Source organism: Condylostylus longicornis, unplaced genomic scaffold (assembly GCF_029603195.1).
Source record: "Condylostylus longicornis isolate FDR11 unplaced genomic scaffold, ASM2960319v2 ptg000017l, whole genome shotgun sequence".
NCBI classification, from domain to species: Eukaryota; Metazoa; Arthropoda; class Insecta; order Diptera; family Dolichopodidae; genus Condylostylus; species Condylostylus longicornis.
In genome coordinates this window covers 5,069,720-5,089,671 of record NW_026577986.1, presented here as the reverse complement: position 1 = coordinate 5,089,671, position 19,952 = coordinate 5,069,720, and the positions used below count along the sequence as shown (strand labels likewise).

Sequence of the window (19,952 nt, the reverse complement as noted above, 5' to 3'; positions counted from 1 at the left end):
TAGCCTCATATATGTACATATGAAAAATTCTTCTTGAAATTTATGATCAATTGCGGTTAGTTATTTCCAGGTTAAAATAAAGCAGCATTTTATTCCATGGAAGGTTTCTTTGTGGTCGTACTTTAATAGTGCTGGAACGTACTATCCATTTATATCCAAATTTTAGTTAAACTTTTTTGTGCATAATTAATTTTTATTTTCCAAGAAACCGAAAAATGTGAAATTAAAATTAAATAATTTTCCAAATGTACGCCATTCCGTTGTTCATTTTATGACTGCTTAAGCTTAATTCTTAAATTTTTTGGCAACGGAATATTTTAGTTTTATTTGTCAAATAAATATAGCATTTGGCGCTGTATACAATTTTGAAAAATCGAAAATAATAAATATCGTAGATATTAAGTATTCGTTATTATTTTACAGACACAAACCACAAAAATTTCATTTTACTTTCGTTTCATTTGCTTTTTGAAGTTTTACGCATAGCACACTTTTAATACTAAAAAATTTCGAATGATTTAATAAATTTCTAGAAATTTAAAAATAAAACTACATACATTTTTTTCTTTCAAATATATTTATGGTTTATGTACTTGGTTCTATTTGATATAATTTGGTACTGAAAATTTCAGTGCATTTTTTAATTGAAATTATGTCTTACAGATGTCAGTATAATAAAGCACCTAAAATCAGAGGTAGAATTTAAAACAAATTCGAGTCGACTTATCATTTATATTTTTATAAGTATGCAGGTACGTAAATATTTCGAAGTTTACTTGACAACTATAAATGCAAACATACATAATCGAATTGAAAACATTCATTTTTGCATGCATTTCTTAACTCTTGCGAAAATTTTCAATTACGTTGCAAGATTAATTATTGTTTGATTTTTTAAATAAAATTATAAAAAACAAGTCTCTTAATAATAATGGTGAACAATAATAAATATACTATTCTACTTCCAACTTATAATGAGAAAGACAATTTGCCAATTATAATTTGGTTGATTGTAAAATATATGGATGAAGGGTAAATATGTTTATACATGTACATAAATATGTCATTTCTTACTGATAAAAGTAAATAGGTGTTGTTGCCAAAAATCATTTGCTTATCAATTCTAATAAATTTTTGTAGAGAATATAATTATGAAGTTATTGTAATTGATGATGGCAGTCCGGATGGTACCTTAGAGGTGGCAAAAGATTTACAAAAAATCTATGGAGAAGATAAAATAGTTTTAAGACCAAGAGAAAAAAAATTAGGTTTGGGAACAGCATACATTCATGGTATAAAACATGCTACTGGGAATTTTATAATTATAATGGATGCGGATTTAAGTCATCATGTAAGGATTAAAGTCTTCATATTAAAAAAATATTAAAATTATAATTCATTTATTTTATTTCTAGCCAAAATTTATTCCACAACTAATTGAATTACAAATTTTCAAAAGATATGACATTGTTTCTGGTACAAGGTACCGTGGATCAGGTGGTGTTTATGGATGGGATTTCAAAAGAAAATTAATATCACGTGGTGCTAATTTTCTTTCACAATTACTATTACGTCCAAATGCATCTGATTTAACTGGTTCATTCCGTTTATATAAAAAAGATGTATTAGAAAAATTAATTGCAAGTTGTGTTTCAAAAGGATATGTTTTTCAAATGGAAATGTTGGTTAGAGCAAGACAATTCAATTATACAATCGGTGAAATTCCAATAACATTTGTTGATCGTGTTTATGGAGAATCGAAATTGGGTGGCAATGAAATTATACAATTTGCTAAAAATTTATTATACTTGTTTGCAACCACATAAAGAAAAATTTCAAATTTTTTTTATCACATTAATGTAGGCATTTAAAAAGATAAGTTAGATAGGTATATAATATTTAGTTATTCGAAAAAACAAAACACGAAATATTCCATAAAGTCTTACTTTTTACTAATTCAATTAATTATTGTACTTTAAATACATATGTTCTTCAAGTGTCTTCCGAATGGCATATAAAACATAATGTAAATTAAATAAAAGCAACTAAAATAATTGTTTTATTTTTATATTAATCAATATAATTTCCTAATTTCGTTTTCAAATAACTTTTTTTTTTTATAAACAATTAATAATTTAATGATGCAAATCTTCGGGATTATGTTTACCATATTGCTTCTCCCACCAAGCAACAAATTCTTTTTTACGTTCTTCTCTACGTTTGAAATATTCTGGATATTGAGCTTTCTCTAATGGATGCCAATAATCTAGAATCCAATCTGGAGGAATTACTTCACGTTGAAAAGCACATCCTCCTGGACTGCCAGCAACTTAAAATATAAAAAAAATTATTTATAATTTTTGTTTTAAGATGCAATGTATAAATTCTTAATTTACATTTTCTTGGTTGCCAATGTTGAGTTTCAAAAAGTTCTTTTTCTCCATCAGCCAATAACTGACTAGCAGCTCTTATATCGGTAACATTTCTATTTTCTTCAAATCTCTGCCTTAGTAATACAGCTCGATAACGAAATATGTATCTAGATGTTTATAAAAAATAATGACTTAAATACTTCTGCTTATGTAAGAATTCCAAAACAAACTTACCGACGATCATACCATGCCTCTAAATTTCTAAGAGCTCGTTTATACAAGCTACATACTTGTCGAGCATGAGTTGTAATGCCTGGAATTGGTACAGACATTTTTTTTTTAACTTTCTTCAAATATTTGGTTAATTAAAGTTTTAAAATATTAAGGCAGTATAATTTTGAGAAGATAGGTTGACGAAAATTGAAACTTCTAATGTCAAATGTCACTTCTAAAATGACAACTGATATTTCGAAAATAATTTATTACATGTTTTCAGTCAGGGATGAACAAAAATCAGTTTCGAATATAAAACTGTAAATTATCATTTATTTTGTATTTAAATTAAAGTTTGAATATTTCTGCTATTGGCTGTCGATAAAATATAATTTACTTGAAAATAAAAGTATATAATACATATGTACATATAAAATAAATTTAAACTAAATTATAAAATGAAATATTTGAAAATAAATACATATGTACCTACATATAAACATAGTTGGTAATAGTTTGTAAATCAATAGTCTCTTGTCTTGTTTTCATTTTACATTTGCAGTTGCAATTCCTGTGTTTCATTCAAGTTCATTTAAGACGTAAAAAGATAAAAGTATAAAACTAGTTGATCCATATAACCTATAAGTATCTTGGGTGCTTAGGTATGTAAGTACCTATCTATTATAATTATATTATCTAATAAAATCAAATATGTATGTACACATTAGTGTTACACTACCAAAATTTTGCAGGTATACATATCTGAAAACTTTATAAAAGTTGAATAATAAGTGAGATTCTCAAATTGAAAATCGCAAGTTTAACCAGAAATTGGCTTTAATATTTTAATCTCATTTGTGCAGTCAAAATTGTCACATTTGTGCCTCGAAATTTTGTATTGATGTAGCCAAACAGTACTGAATAATAGAAATTGAAAAATGCTTTGCTTATATGTAAGCACATACATATGTACATATAATATAGGGAATCAGAAACATCTAATTGTCTAATTAACGATATGATCAATAGATCAATGGATACATTCACACAATATAATATTAATTAGAAACAATAAAAAGCTGAGGTAACCAATAATTAAATGGATGAATGTACATACGTATGTATATCATGAAGATTGCATGGTAGGCACAGAAACTGAACATGTTTTGTTTTTTCAGAGTGAATGCTTCATCAGAGGAACCTACAATTTTTTTTATAACTTATTTTAAAAATTATTAAAAAAATCAATTAATTTTCACATTATTTTTATTCAATATTTTGTTAGTTTTTGGTTTTTTTTTTTAATTTTTTCTTTTAATTTTTTTTCTTTTGCTAAATGAGTATCTCTTGTATGTATTTTATTTTTGAATTTAATGAAATGGATGGGTTTCGTTATATTTTTCATAATCGAGGACGTGTTAAATACTTAAACAGTTAACATATATTACCAAAACATAATTACATAATTAAATTTAATTCTAATTACAAAATTGTTTTTAATTAACTTCTTATTTAATATACTAATTATAATTGTTGTATTAAATACAAGTTTATTTTTAAAAATATTTTGTTAATGGCAAAAAAACGAAAACAATGAAATTTAATTTAATTAACAAGAGCTTCAAATTAACTATTACAAAGACGTACATTATTATTAATTATTAATATATTTAAATAATTATAATTAATTAAAAAACAAACAAAGTAGAGATTAGGTAGTTATATAGTACTAATTATGTAAAACAAAAAGAAAATTTAAAAACGTTAACAAAACCCTTAACATTATAATGGTCATTATATTCCTATAATTATATAATAATTAAAATTAATTATAATATTAAAAAATTTTAATTAATATAAAAATGTTTAGTGTATATTTCGATTTTAATTTAAATTTTTTTAAATAATATCAATGATAAATTTAATAAACGCATTACTATTTTATTCACTATAAAAAATATATTAATTAATTTAAAAAAAGAAACAATTAGAAACAATTGATTTATTGATTTTTGATTGGATTATTCTCCTAAAATATCAATTGATTTCAAGAAAACTTAACTACAATTATTTAATTTATACGTATTCAAATATAAAAATATTTTTGAGGAAAATATAAAATTCATTTTAACAATATTTTTAAAATATTAAAATTATATTTTAATAATTTTTATTTTTATTATTTTTTTTTTAGTTCGTTTGGTGTTATTCATGTCCAATTAAATCAAGAATCTTACAAATATTTTGATGAAATAGAGGCAACATATTTATAGTTCAAAAAGAGACTTAATTTTTTTGTAAGTAAATATGGTACATTTTTCAAAATATTCGAAATAAAAAATTAAAATAATTAAATATTCATCGGTATGTTACAAAAATCATAGTCACATTCAATGTATGGATTTTTAATAATTTTCTTGTTTCGTACGGATTTCGATATTATAAAAAATAAATTGATACACCTTTAATAAATAAATTTCTAAATTAATATTTAATTAAAAGCACCTATATTTTTTTAGATACATAACTTGAATTCAAGGATTATTATTGGAAAATGATTTCATTCTGGAATTCGAGTGATGCCTCTAATAGAATGTAGGTATATATAACATTTTTGATCAACAGTTATCATATAATTTCAAATGAAAAACTTATTTAAAATAAAAAATAAGATATTTGAAATAACATGAGTTAATGCTAAAAAAAGAAACAGATATTTTTAAAATTATATTGATATTTTTATATAATTTTCGGTTAATTAATTTAATTACTTAAATGAGAATTAATTATTAGTTGTAACAAAGAATTAACAATAAAAATTTTAACAAATTTTAATAAAAATTAAATTTAAAAGAATAAAATAAATTTAATTCATCAAAATTATTATTATTATAGTATTCATATTTTAACAACAAAAAAAAAAATAGGAAAATCGATTTTAAAAATAAATTTATGAAATTATTAATTTTTTTTTTTTTGTAATTAATTTATTTTCATTTCTATTTTCATTTTTATTTTTAATAATCCTGTTTTTTTTTTACGTCTTTTTTTCTTCTCTACAATTTTTTTAAATATTTAACCCATTCTAAAATTTTCTATTTTTAACCATGCTAAATATTATTTCACTATATTTTTATTTAATTTTCAATTCGGAATGGTTCTAAATTTTATTCATAATATTTGTTTAATTATTGATTTTATATGATTTCGTTATATAAATTTCCAATTTTGTATTAACTGTACGATTTTTAAATTAAAATATTAATCTGTAAGTAATTTTGGGTTTTTTTTTTTGAAAATTAAATTTTATTTTGTTAAAATTTGTGCATAAATAATAAATAAATAATATGGATATTTCATAATTTTTTTAAATAAAATAAATAAAGGTAAATTCAAAGTACTTAAATTTTAATTTGAAAGCTTATGTAGACTAACGTTTTGTTTTCGGAAATTGTTAGCAAATGAATTTTTTATGATTTATGGAAAACTATAGGAAAATGTAAACCAGTGAATGTAAAGAAACTTTTTCGCTTTTTCCAAATTTGGCTTAAATAATTAAGAATCGCTCAATAATTCAATATAAATAATTATAAATAAAACATAGTATAACAAAACATTGTAAATTAATAATATTAATATTATTACTTGTCCAAATTCACATATGTATCTAGTACAAGCATTTTAACAATTGTTTTTGAATTCATTTCAATGATCTTTAGTTCAAAGGAATTTTGTTATTCGTGTATTTTAATAATACACCAATTTTGAATAACAATAATTAAATTGAAGAATTCGAATATAGCATTTAATTTACCCTTGTTATTAAAATTATAATTTTTATTTAAAAATTATTAAAATACTTAAAAATGTTACTAATTATAACTAAAAAAAAATCGTAATAATTGTTAATGCAAAGTTTTTTATTCTTTTAGCATTTCAATAACAAAAATTAATATTTTCATTTTTATTTATTTGATGAATTGCACAAATTTTAGAAGGCAAGAATTATTTTTATATAATTTCAAATTTTTATGCTAAATTACATAATTATTAAATTTTGTTTATTTTTTTTATAATTTTTAAAAATTTGTTTTTTTTTTTTTATTGTAATATAAGTATAGAAAATATTTTTTTTAAATATTAATTTAATTATTTAAATTTTAATAATAAATAAATTCTTTTAGTATTAAATTTATTTTCTTGAATTTCTGAGGTCATTTTACATTTTTGAACGACGTCTAGCATTTCCAGGACATCCAGATGATGTTAGCAAATGTAATTTCCATCCACCATCCAATGGTAAATTGACATCGTCATGGCATAAAGGGCATCGTGCTGCTCCAGTTTTAAGTTCTAAATTAAAATGTAAGTGTTGAATTTTTATACGCTTTTTTATAAAATATTTTTATTTAAATTACCTCTACAATAATCTTCCATCATATGCAAATCCATGAGCTGTTTATGAACTGATTCAGTGCATCTTTCACAAGTAACATAACTATTTTTGGCTTCACATTCATCTAAAGCAAATAAAATATATAGGAAAATTTTTTTAATACATAATTTCATTTTTATACTTGTTAAATGATAATTTAATGCTGCAACTTCTAAAACTTGACTGCATTGAGGACATTTTGTTAGGAACGGACAAACTTTCCAATAATGTTTGTCTAATTGAGTTTGATCACCGTGACAACTCCAATTACAGAATGGGCACCGTCTAAAAACGAATTTTTTTTGGAGAAAAAAAATTATTTTCACATATTCTACATTAAAAATATTTTTACTAACATAACATCGGAATCTTCTAATGATTCGGAATTTGAATTCGAGCTTCTCTCAGAATTTGTTAATGATTTCTTGATTTTATCACTATAAATATCCTGTTTTCCATTACATGCTCTTGCTGGTGTATTTACACCATTACTATCAATTCCATTATTACCATGTAAAGATGTGCCACTTTTACTTTTTAATATTCTTGTTTCAGAACGTCTCATTGGACTTGAATGTGGTTCTGGAGTTCTTGTACTTTGATGGCTATCATAGTGAACATTTCTCATTGAAGATTTTCCTTCACCATTTGTACTACTAAATGGTGATCCACGATCCTTATCACTTTTATGCGATGATGGTGACATGGGATCATTTAAACCAACTATTGTTTTATTAGCTTCTAACATTTCTTTTTTTCTTTGCATATCCAATTTATCAAATTCAGTAAATAATTGTCGATAAAGTAAATTTCGTCTTGTTATATCGTCATCTGGAGGTAATTGTTTCCTCACTAATCTTGGATTAACTTTATAAACTAATAATAGGATACGTTCAGCAACTTTTCGAACTGGTTCAGCTGGATGATGTATACCAGAACAACCACATTCTGAAAGTGCTCTGCATGTTAAACCACTATGTTTATCTGTACTAATACCTTGACTTAGAACTAATTGTTCTAACATTTGCATTCGACTTAAAGCTAATCTTGGATGTGTACCTGAGCCAACTGTACGTGATAAAGCAGGAGCTACTAAATGTTGTTCACGTACTTCTGGACATGCTGCTATACTTAATATAGTATGTTGTGCTAATGTATGAATTCTTGCCGATGGATCACCACTTTTTGCTAATAATTCTGGTAATAATCTATCAACACATCTTGCAACTTCACTTGCTGAAACACGACCTGGTACAAATTCTAAAAATAATGCACGAACAGTCTCTGTTGCTTGACTAAATACAGAGTAAACAGCATCACGAACAGCCCGATGAAGAAGAAGTGCAGCGCTACGTGCTATTTTATTAGGACCAGAACTGCAATCACCTTCTTTTCCTTTAAGCCATGAACGAAGTCTAGCAAGACCATCTTCACGATCTTGAAATTGACGAGAGTAAAATTGTTCAACCTTTAAGAAAAATTTAAACGAATTTTTATTAAATATATATTAAGAATCATAAAACTGTATTGCTTTACTTACCAAATCAGTACCGAATATTAAAATTGGTAAAGCTGCTTGACGTCGTTCACGATCGTTTAAACGTGAACGACCCCGATCATTTTCGATTAATGCAGCACCCTGACATTCCCTTAAAAATTCATTAGTATGTGAACTGAAAATTTGTTTCAAGAAAAAAAAAATTTTCGGTCTACTTTAACAGAACAACAATTAAACATGCCGCCAAGCAAAATTTAAAAAGCTTAGTATAGAATAGTTATAGTATAAGATATAAGATTTTAGAGAATTCTAATATGTAGTATAAATAGAATATTCTAAAATATTAGTAAAATTAAAAGGAAAAGAAAAGTTTAATAAATGAAACTAGATTTTTTATCTTTATTTGATAGTTGTAGCACTATAGTTATGAGTCATCATCAATCTTTATCTGAAATCAGTTCATTTTAAAGCAACTTTCTGTTAGTTTTCGTAAATTTGTAATTATTTTCGCTATTGTCAAATAAATTTTGCGAATATTATGTAGTTCTCAAATGCTATGAGATTTTTAATTTATTAAATGCAGAAAATGTTAAATTAAAATTATAATGAAATTAACTTTCAAATGAATTTAAAGAAGGAAACTTTATTAAGTCGAATCCTTAATTTGTGTGTGTGTATATTAAGTTTTTATTATTATAAAATGAATGTAAAACGAATCAATATTGGACGATTGTGTTGTGTGTATTTCATGTATTACGTGTTCTATTTTTTATATAAAATATAAAAAGTGCTTCCTAGTACGAGGATTGAAAACCAATTAGTTTAAAAACTCAAATATTTAATAGGGATTTGCAAAATTAAAAATATTAAACAATAAGTTAGTTAAAATTTCGTTTTGAATAAGGAACCTATGGTGTTTTTATTTTACGACATGCTTTAAGATATTTCAAAATTATTACAAAATTTTTGTTATATGAAAATCTTTAATTTTTTATGGTCGTTGTCATAAAATATTTCATCCAAAAGTTGTAAGATGAATTTTTCAATTCGTGAAAAAATGCGTCCGACTAATCACCATAGGTTCCAAATGAATTCGATAAAATTGTAGAGATGCCAATAATATTACCAAAACTAAAATTTTAAATAAAAAATTAATATAATATTTTTTTTTATTTATTATTTAAATTTTAATATTACATTAATTATTGATTAGAAACAAAATAAAAATTAATGGAAAATATTTTAAATCCTGTATATATGAGACCAAAAATGTGCAAAATTTGAATGGAACTGTTTTGGGTGTGCCAATGAAAATTTGTAATATTTTATTAGGGCTTTTAATAGAATTACAAAGAAAAGTATGTACTTATATATAAATGAATTCTAATTCTATAAGTATATTGAAACTATAAGGAAGGCTGGTTTAAAAAATAAGTATTCCAATTATGTTACGTATTCTTCAATATTGGTTTTTTTTTGTGGGAGACCAAGGCCCTGTTGCCCTTCTTACCTGGACCCATAGGATCTTTTTTAATTGCGATTCAGGTGAGCACTATTTCTAAGCTCCTGCCGAAAAAGTTACAAAGCCCCGCCGGAAGCACGTTAGTCTTAAACAGGTCACAGCCTAACACTTCAACAAAATCGCAACACTTAAATTTTAAACTCAGTTTAATTTTGTTTTTTATGTATTCCTTATGCACATTATAAATTTTGAATGTTAATTAAAATCTTACTACATTAATTTTTATTGATATTTATAGGTATGTATAATTGAAGTAATTGAAATTTTTACTTAAAATCCCCATAGTTTAGCGTCTCAATTATGAAAATTCCTATATATACGTTATAATAATGATAATTATAATTCGATTATTTAATGCTTACCTTAACATTCTATTATAAAAACAAAAATAAAAGAAATTATATAAAAAAAAGTTATTAAATAAATTAAAATAAATAATTAATTAAAATTATATATTAAATTTAATATTTGTAAATTATTTTATATTGAAAAAATTTGTAAATTATAATTAATAGCCAATATCATAAATTAATATTAAAGTGAAAATAAAATTATATTACAGGTCAACTAATTTCTAAAATTATATTTAAAAAATCTAAAAATAATTTAAATGAAACTACAATTTTTTTTGCAAAATTTAATTTTAAATCCTAAGTTAAATGAATTTACAAAATAATTTTTTAAGGTGATTTTAATATGTTGAATGTATATACACAAACACGTAATTATGTAGATATGTTTAACATAATATGTATATTTTTGGGTATCTTATGAATCTGTTAGAAGAACATTTTGCGGTGAAATAAATATTGTGGTTCGAATTAATTGTTAAATATGTAAAATTAGAAAAATATGAAATGTGCACTTTTAAGTTTTATAAAAATTTTCTTTTATGTGCCTAAGACCTGTTTCCTTTACATATAAAATTATCAATATTTTAAAAATTAAAACTTAAATATAATTTTAATTAAATAAATTAAATTCTACTCATTTATAATTTTCATTAAATTTCTGTGTCGATTCGCTCATTATTTAAATTAAATACATACAGAAGAACTAATGTAAATTGTTACATATTTACATCTCCCCCGTTTACTAAAATAACATTGACATTAATTATTTTCAGTCACAAAGAAATAAATTATGATCTCATTAATTTTTTATTTCTATTTAAGTAAAAACCTATGTATAACATAGTTTTTTAACATTATTTCAATAAATGTTAGCCGTTACCAGCAGAGTTACCAAATGGGAAATTCATAATTACGAGTACCCGATATTTGAAAACTTATAATGCAGCACATCTACTATTCAATTTGATTAATCCACACAAGTTTTCATCACGTTGTATCATTAATGGACAAGTTGATCAACCATTTAGTAATTAAAATTTAAATAAACTTTGATTTTAAATAAATATTGAGTGTGGGCGGCTATATTAATTACTATGTTTTCAACGTGTTGGAAAACTAATTTGACCAAGAAATTTCCAGCATACTACATCTTTAAAATACATTTATTTATTTATTTTAGATTTTTCCTGATTATCCGCAAATTTAAAATTTCTAAATATAAATTCATAAAATTAAAAATTACCCAAAGCCTATACCCAAAATAATAATTAACCGAGGTTTTACCCGATCTAAAGTACTTCAATTTTTGGGTAATTACACCAGGTTTAGCAATCAGAGTAAATGATAAATGTGATCTCTTTTAATAAATTCAATTATTATCATTATTAAATATACCGTGACTTCAATAATGCTTTATAAAAAGTTTAAGTATACGGTATTAATACGATTGTACTATTGTCTCAGAACTTTCAATACCTTTATATTGTAAGAAAAAACTGCTAAAGCGTTTGATACATTTTAAAATACAATTTTTACAATATTAATACATACTTTGACATTTATTTGAAAATTTCAATTTAAATTTAAATGTTGCATTTTAGGAAAAAAAACTTAATAATTAGCATTTTATTGCTGAAAATATATGCTAGTTTATTTAATTGGTTGTTTCTGGCAACATTTATATGACATGTATAAGAAAAGCATGCTCGAATTTTTCGACACCCAATTTACTTTTATTTAACGTGTCCACTACGTATAGAATGCATTTAGGAAAAGTGTACAATGTCAAGAGCTTTTACTAAACTTTTTGGAGTGTGATACTAGGTAAAGTTTACGTCGTAAGCGCAATTTTGAAGTCAGGTATGTGTGTATTGTGCATAATTAAAAGAAAAATTATAGAATTAGAGTAGTAAAATTTCACTGAAAATGTAACAAAATGTAAATGTTAGTATGTATAACATTATAATTGTCTTAATTGTTATATGTATATAAAATAATCCAAAGTCTTTCATATTTTAATTATTTAGTGTTTAATATAAAATAAGTCAATTTATATTTATAATTAAATTAATTAACCATGCTCATTTATTAGTATGCATCTTGGCACATATTAATATATTTAAAAATTAAATATACATATATATAAAATTATATTATAAAATTATATTAAAATATTAATATATTAAAATAAACAAAAATATTCAATTAAACATTAAAGGATTAAGAATGTACTCTTAATATAAAATATACGATTATATAAGATTTAAAATTAAATAAAATTATACGAGAAAACTAAAAATATTCTACACAAAAAAATTACTATAAAAAATGTAAAAATTTATAATATTAAAATAAAAAATTAAAAAATATTAAACAAAAGGATTATTAAATTTTTTAATATGGATAGTTTTTTTTTTTTTTTTTAATAATATTAATAATATTTAATTAATTCTGATAATGTTTATTTCTGTGCTGTCTAAAAGGTTGTTAATGATTAATTCTTACTCTAAAAGAATGTGTTCCTTGCAACAATAATAATTTCTCTCTAATTAAAATACCTAACTATATATATAAAAATATTAATTTTGTATATAAATACTAAAAAACAAATATTATTTATGTATTTTTGTAAGGGTTTATATACGTTATTTTCCTTAATTATTACAACATTTAGAAGTTTAATTAAAAAAAAAAATTAAAAATTAAGAAAAAACAAAAAAAAAAAAAATTCTATCATTTTGGTATTGGAAATTGGAAATTTTGTTTTCACATCAAATCAGTTATAATAGGAAAATTTTGATCATGCCCCAATTAAATTGAATTTTACAAAAAAGTAAATAGAAAAATTTTACAATTTTGTTGTCTTTTTTTTTTTTTTTTTGTTTTATTTGTTTTGTGTAAAATATACACTCATTTAAAAAAAAAAAAGTTTAATTATTACAAAAATTATAAAAAAAAATAAATTCATAAAATACTTACTGCCTTAAAGTTGGTATGGCACGTTCTTCATAATCTTCATAACTATTTCTTGGGGCACTTTTATTACGTCGTCTTAATGAACCTTGATGACTAGACATTGGTGACATACCACGACTTGGACTACGACCAATTGAATTTAAACGTGGTGAACTTGGTATATCATCATGACTTTTACGTATACCAGTTATTGTTGAATGATTTGTTGTTGTATCGGAACCAACAATAATTCCTAAATTATTAATTATATATTACTAAATAATTATAGTATAAACTGGTTATAATTATTATACCACTTGTTAAACCACCAATACTACCGCCATCTATTGATAATTTATCATCTTGTATACTTCTTGGACTTAATGTTGCTGTATAATGTGCTTCAGATAATGCTGTTGCAACATCTTGTAAACTTGGTGGGGATGGAAGTGTTGGTTTACTTGCATATATTTCACATGCTTGATCATTATCAGTATTTTGTTGACCAGATTTTTCAAGTAATATATCAACTTGTAAATGTTTTAATACAGAATTTCTATACATTTGAATTTGTTCTTTACGTAATTTTGCTGTTGTAAAATCTTCTTGTTGTACTGCTTGCCTTTTAGCAAGTGAATAACGTCCTAAACGTTCACCAGCTATTTTTAATGCTGTCATACATAATTTTAATTTTCTAGCATATTCGAAACGTTCATCATTAACTGCTTTAGATTTTTTTATTTCCATTTCACGTATAATATCAGCAATACTCTCTTCAACATACATACTAAATAATAAATCATCACAGATTGATGCTAATATTGGCTCTCCGGTATCAGATATAGGAATTTCAATTGGTGCTGGTGCATTTTGTGATTGTGAATTTAATTGTGTTGTATTATTTGAATTATTTGTTATTGTATCATTATTAGTATCTAAATTATTGCCACCAATTGCTGTTGTTGTTGTTGTATTTGATGTTGTTCCTGATGTTGATGTTGATGTTGTTATCGGTAATACTGATGATGTTGTTGAAGTTGATGGTGGCGGTAATTCAATTGTTGTACCTAGAACATTTACAGCAATTAAACCAATTTGATTTTCAGTATTCAAATGATTTGGATGCGGTGAACTTAAACGTAATTTTAAATGTGTTCCTTTACGTGGTGTTACTGTAACACTTTGTAATTCACGTGATTTATAATTTGTTGCTGAATTATCAGAGAGTGCTATAAAACCTAAAAAATCAAAATATTGGCTGGATGGAGTACTTGGTATACTTTTTGGCGAATAATGGAGCCATAATTCTATTTTTTGAGCTATAGAAAAAATAAATGTATAATAATTGTTTAATTACATTCTTATAAATTTACAATACAATTATTGAATAAATTCCTTACGTATTAAATATTGGTGGGCCAACACCTGAATTCGACATATTTGTGCCGGTTTATGAAATCTTAATACAATATCATGTGGGGTAATTGTACTACCAGGCAAACTTCTCCAACCATGAACAGAAGGTCCATGTGAATTTAATTCACTTGATGGAAACGAAGGATCTTCATCTGTAAAAGTAAAAAAAAAAATCTTACTTTTATTTTCTTATAATATTTTAATATTACAAATCTAACATTTAATGAAATACGCTTGCCTTTTTTTTTATAAGCTAACATGACCTTAAAAATAAATTTTCTTAGAGAGCAATTAACCCAAATTGATATTATGATATGAACGTTTTAAGAATATTGCTTATAAACATTTCCTTAACACTACAAGAATAAAAATATAAGAATTTAATCTTGATGATTTTACTTATATTGCTATTCCTTTTAAGTTTATATCCTTCCTTTCAAAGTAAAACAATGTCAAAGGTTATTTTTATTTTAAGAAATTCAAAAAACGAAAAACATTCACACATTTATTGTATGTATACCACAATTATGGTAAAAAATATTTTTATATATTTGCATATATCGCGGCTATGAATTATGACTCTTTATCAAAAAAAGAGGGAAAAAAAAAATTCTAGTTGCAAATTGTGTAATAATTTCAATTTTATGCAAATAACTTAATTTTTAAATATATATCCCATAGCTGTATATTGTGCATAAATATTCGAAGAATATCCTTTGAAATTATTTGTACAATAAACAAGTTTTATTTTCTCAAATAACAAATCAAAATAATTACAGGAAATTCTTTACAATACGAACGACATGTAAAATTTGAAATATATTAAGTCCTCAGTTTGAAAAATTTAACAAATTGCAAAGCTTAATATATGTAATGACTCAATATGATTCAAGATCTTAGCGAGTTTAAACTATTTCTTAATATTAATTAAACAAAATTTTTTAAAATGCGAGTTAAACTTAAGGTAATTCACCAATTTCTTAAGAATATTTTATAACATTTAGAAAAATATTAAATAAAAAAATATTCAAGTACAGCGTTTTAGTGTAGCATTTTAAACAGCGGCCTCGTTATGGTATTTTTTCCTTACTATTACAATGTTATTTAGCAAATTGAAATGTTACGACCATGCTTTCATAATTTGTTTTGTAAAACATTTGCCTAAAATCAATGCGCTCTTTTAAATTATGAAATAAAAAATCCTTTAAACCGTAAATCTTAAAAAGAATAACAGAAATATTTACAAAAAATTGTAAAAAAAAAAAATTATTTTTTATCGTGTTAAAAATTTGTCCCCTCTTACTTTTATTTTTGAAAAATTGTATTAAATCCAATGTGAACAAATAGAAAATCACGTGTTTACAATAAAATTTTTTAGAACCCCAATCATGCAATTTTTTAACTTGGTTCTTCTTTACTATAAGAACAACACAAAGGGATGTTTGATAAAATAAACGTAGCTGGGTTCTGTTTGATATTCAAATAAGCAGAACATTTAGAACAATTGCAAATATATAGGAATTAAAGGATTCGCTTTATATTATATGCTTATAATTATAAAAATTTTATAAAATCATCACAATTTTGTAAATATTTAATCTTAATCTTAATTCTTTATTCTAATTGGAAATTTAAAATATTTTTCCATGCAAAAGTCAGGCCTCCCACCAGATAATAGTGAAAAAGGCATGTTTAGTAGGGTTTAATATATAAAGCTTTGTACTATTTTACTCGAATTTTTAGCGAAAAAATTAAAAATAAATTAATTCTACTCTCTTTGATTAGTTGCGGTTCTTTCATCATTAAGCTTAGTTCATCTAAATTTGAAAAGCTAGAAAAATATAAAATATTAGGCATTAAAACCTTCTATATTGTTTTGTTTGTATAAGCTTACATAAACGACTGCGGCAATTAAGAACAAGACGAAATTTTTTAAAATATTTTGTACAAATTGTACAGTAAGTCCAGTTTATAACCAATTTATGTCTACACTTAATGAATAACTGCTATAACTAGACCTTCATCTATATAGTGATTTTCTCTGTAGTATTTTCTGTTAGGGTATGTAGGGAATATGTAGGGAAAAAAAGAGGGAAGAGCAAAAGGGCAAGTAAAATAAATGACGAGCACAACTTAATAATAATAATAACAACAAAAAACCATAACGATTAACAAAAAAAGAAAAAAAAACCAACCACCATGCAATAAATAGATAATATAGATAAGTCAAAACGAAAGAGAAAGACAAGAACAAGAAGAAACGAAAAAAATACTACAAAACTAAATAAGACCAAAGTTTAGATTTAAGATTAGCCTTACTAATAGCAGGATCAAATACCAAAGAATTAGAATTAACAAAACGCAACATTCTAGTAACCGGCTCATTCCTACCATAATCAGTAGAGTGATAGCGAACATTGTACGTACAACTCCACAGACCTAAGATTCTTTACGTTATCCCTAATAGAAACCTGCCTCAACAAAGAAGGAGCCACAATTGCCCTCAACACGAGCTGATGGATAAACACTATGTCAGCAACAACCCTACGAGAACCCAAGGACTGCAAATCAATCAACATCAGCGTAAACACCTCAAAGCAAAACGCAAAAATTTCTGAACTGATTTCTCAACTGATTTCTGTTTGTTAGGCCAATTCTCATACTCGAGAATTGGCCTAACAAAGGACACATACAAATGCTTCGCAACATATTGATTCATAAACTCTCTAGCCCACCTCATTACTAGAAGATAATAAAATTTTTATTTAAATAATATGAAAAAGAATAAAATGTACGAAAAATTTAAATTTTATTAAAGTTTTAACATCAAAAACAATTTAAAGGCAAAACTTTCGATAGTACAGACATTAATAATTGCATGACTTTTCCCGATTGCTTCGTAATCATCTTCCTTTATTAATAATTTCATTAGACATTCATACCGGAGCTCAACTACCTATCTCCAAACAGCCTATCCTTCAATTTTAAAGTACATATATCAAAAGCTAGTTTAGATAAACTATTAAACTATAGTCTGTTACTATTATTTAACTAAAAGAAAATTAAATAATGAAAACTTTGATTTTAAACCTTGACCTCTTTTTTAAATGTAATTTGTATTTTAGTTTTTTCTTTTCTTTTGATTGTTATTTTACACTTGGTTACAATGCACAATATGCACATTGCACACAAATATAATATATATATGTATGTAATTATGTTTTTAATTTTTTATCATCAAGGTAATTTTAAGTGGTTCATTCTTTCCTCTATATTTTTTCTTTCCATTATAGAAGAGAATTCAAGAAAAAGTGGTAAGGAACTTATAAGAGAAAAAATTCAACAAGATTTTAAAATGGAAAACAAAAAAAACAAAATAAGTAAAAGTTATTTTTTAATTTTATAAAAGAATTGTTTTTATAAGCATTCGTGAAAAATCGTCGAAAATATAAAATTGTTCCATAAGGAAATTTTAAAACAAAACGAAATGTAAATGATTTTTTTCTCAAGGGTGTAATCTTCTTTAACCTTTCAAAGAGTAAATTTATGCCGCCTCTATCTAAGGTTTTGTTCTGTTATATTAAACGAAATGTCAAACCACGAAGAAATTAATTTCTGTTAGACAGATCAATCGTTATATAAAAAGATTGATGCAATCATTGTGTCTGGCATAAGATTTATTCATAAAATTCTTCCATTTTGATAAATTTGAATTCTTTTATCCAATTATACATATTTATTCAAAAGGATTTTAGTTAGATTGTCACCCGTTTGCTTCTTAAGCTATTTGAAAATATTAAAATTATAGTTCCTTTGAAGAATTAGTTGAATATAAAAGTAATTCGCGTCTAAAATATTTTCTTTAACATTATTTACTTATGACTTAACAATCGCACCCCGTATTTTAGTGCATTTTGATCAAATTAATCTGTAATTTTTTTTTTTTCATCGAAGGAAGGAGGAAAGCATGAATGGTACTAACATGCCATTCCCTGGCAACCCATAGTTAGTTATGTGTTTTACCACAAAAACCTCCTCCTCATATTCTGATACTAGTCCCCTTAGAGCAACCATCGGATTTTCTTTAATATAGATTGAAAGAGATTTAACGCTCCCCGATTTGGTAAAGCGCATTTTGCGCTAAATCAGAAGGCAAAGTCCTCATTAGCTTTCTAGGAGAATCCCGGATATCATGGAGCCGAGAGGCCTCTACGTTGACATGTTGCCCCAGACGAGCTCTATGTCTAACCGCCCTTTCTTTAATTTCGTCAACTGCACATGGAATCTTTAAATCTCTGTGCAAATCTCCATTTCGCACATACCAAGTGGCATCCACCATATTCCGCAAAACCCTATTCTGGAACGTTTGCATTCGCTGGACATGGATGTGCTTGGCACATCCCCACAACTGGATACCATACAACCCAACCGGTTTAATAATTTGGTTATAGAACAGGATCTTATTCTAAATCAAGAATCAATACTTGCGACCTAGGAGCTAATACATTTCTTTATATTTTAATTCAAATTCTGCCTTTTTCTTCTTAACATGTTCCTTCCTTTATTTGTAACATTTACATGTGCAGACTTAGTTCCATTTACTTTTATTTTCCATTTCTTGGTCCAAGCATCAAAACTATTGCTTGCCAATCTGTAATTTGAACAATTATTATTACTAATATACTAAATTAGTAAGAGGAAAATTTCATATAGCTATTAAAATTTGAAGGAAAACCTACATGTAGAATATTTTATGTGTAAAAATTCTATTCCTTTAGGTTGCAAATTGTGTTAAAATTCTGTAATTTCAAAAAAAGACCGAATTTCTTTTATTTAAGACTAATTGGTGCAAGTTCATATGTAACACACAGGCAAAAGAAAATGAAAATAAAAAATCTGAGTTTAAAACGCTGTCTTAATTGACATGATTATGCCAATTCCGATTTGTGAGGAATAAGAATGGAGGATGTGAATTGAAAATAAAAATTTAGTTAATCTGTCAATTATAATCTGAAATTTGAAATATGTTAAAGTGGAATCAGAAATATTCTAATTTAGTTAAACAAATGCGTGTGCACTACCATTTCCCAATATACAAAATTCAAACCCATATCAATAAGAATAATAAAAAATACATGATGTCTAGAAACAAACTGCACTTACAGTTTTCCTTCAACAAATTCGAATA

At 24.7% G+C, this 19,952-nt stretch overlaps 3 protein-coding genes across 5 annotated transcripts in view; 1 reads left to right on the top strand and 2 right to left on the bottom strand.

Moving 5' to 3' along the window:
- Positions 1-819: 819 nt before the first annotated feature.
- On the top strand, positions 820-2,024 carry LOC129606082 (dolichol-phosphate mannosyltransferase subunit 1). The gene is made up of 3 exons (XM_055516183.1): positions 820-1,032; positions 1,141-1,351; positions 1,416-2,024. Exons 1-3 carry the CDS (start codon positions 932-934, stop codon positions 1,824-1,826), a joined length of 723 nt encoding a protein of 240 aa, XP_055372158.1. The 5' UTR covers positions 820-931; the 3' UTR covers positions 1,827-2,024.
- A 7-nt stretch (positions 2,025-2,031) lies between these two features.
- LOC129606084 (NADH dehydrogenase [ubiquinone] 1 beta subcomplex subunit 9) lies at positions 2,032-2,812 on the bottom strand. Its single transcript, XM_055516184.1, has 3 exons — positions 2,607-2,812; positions 2,397-2,539; positions 2,032-2,329 (listed from the first exon to the last, which is right to left on the bottom strand). The coding sequence occupies exons 1-3, from the start codon at positions 2,702-2,704 to the stop codon at positions 2,136-2,138; spliced, it is 435 nt and encodes a 144-aa protein (XP_055372159.1). The 5' UTR covers positions 2,705-2,812; the 3' UTR covers positions 2,032-2,135.
- Positions 2,813-6,577: 3,765 nt separating this feature from the next.
- Positions 6,578-19,952, bottom strand: part of LOC129606119 (centrosomal protein of 104 kDa) — a 43,127-nt gene continuing 29,752 nt past the window's right edge. For 2 of the 3 annotated variants that reach the window (XM_055516233.1, XM_055516232.1), the window contains 8 exons: positions 14,749-14,916; positions 13,663-14,667; positions 13,373-13,601; positions 8,561-8,693; positions 7,377-8,488; positions 7,163-7,305; positions 7,004-7,105; positions 6,578-6,938 (listed from right to left, as the gene is read on the bottom strand). In XM_055516233.1, the coding sequence (XP_055372208.1) occupies positions 6,805-6,938; positions 7,004-7,105; positions 7,163-7,305; positions 7,377-8,488; positions 8,561-8,693; positions 13,373-13,601; positions 13,663-14,667; positions 14,749-14,916 (3,026 nt within the window). In that variant the 3' untranslated portion in view covers positions 6,578-6,804. The remainder of the gene's footprint in view (positions 6,939-7,003; positions 7,106-7,162; positions 7,306-7,376; positions 8,489-8,560; positions 8,694-13,372; positions 13,602-13,662; positions 14,668-14,748; positions 14,917-19,952) is intronic. The other variant, XM_055516234.1, reaches the window with a different exon arrangement.

Bases quoted from the DNA above. Each gene is read 5' to 3' on its own strand.
- LOC129606084 (XM_055516184.1), bottom strand. From the start codon at position 2,704: ATGTCTGTACCAATTCCAGGCATTACAACTCATGCTCGACAAGTATGT. The intron at 2,540-2,606 runs GTAAGTTTGTTT...ATAAACATCTAG, and splicing joins GAGGCATGGTATGATCGTCG to ATACATATTTCGTTATCGAG. The intron at 2,330-2,396 runs GTAAATTAAGAA...TTATATTTTAAG, and splicing joins ACATTGGCAACCAAGAAAAT to TTGCTGGCAGTCCAGGAGGA.
- LOC129606082 (XM_055516183.1), top strand. From the start codon at position 932: ATGGTGAACAATAATAAATATACTATTCTACTTCCAACTTATAATGAG. The intron at 1,033-1,140 runs GTAAATATGTTT...AAATTTTTGTAG, and splicing joins GTAAAATATATGGATGAAGG to AGAATATAATTATGAAGTTA. The intron at 1,352-1,415 runs GTAAGGATTAAA...TTTTATTTCTAG, and splicing joins ATGCGGATTTAAGTCATCAT to CCAAAATTTATTCCACAACT.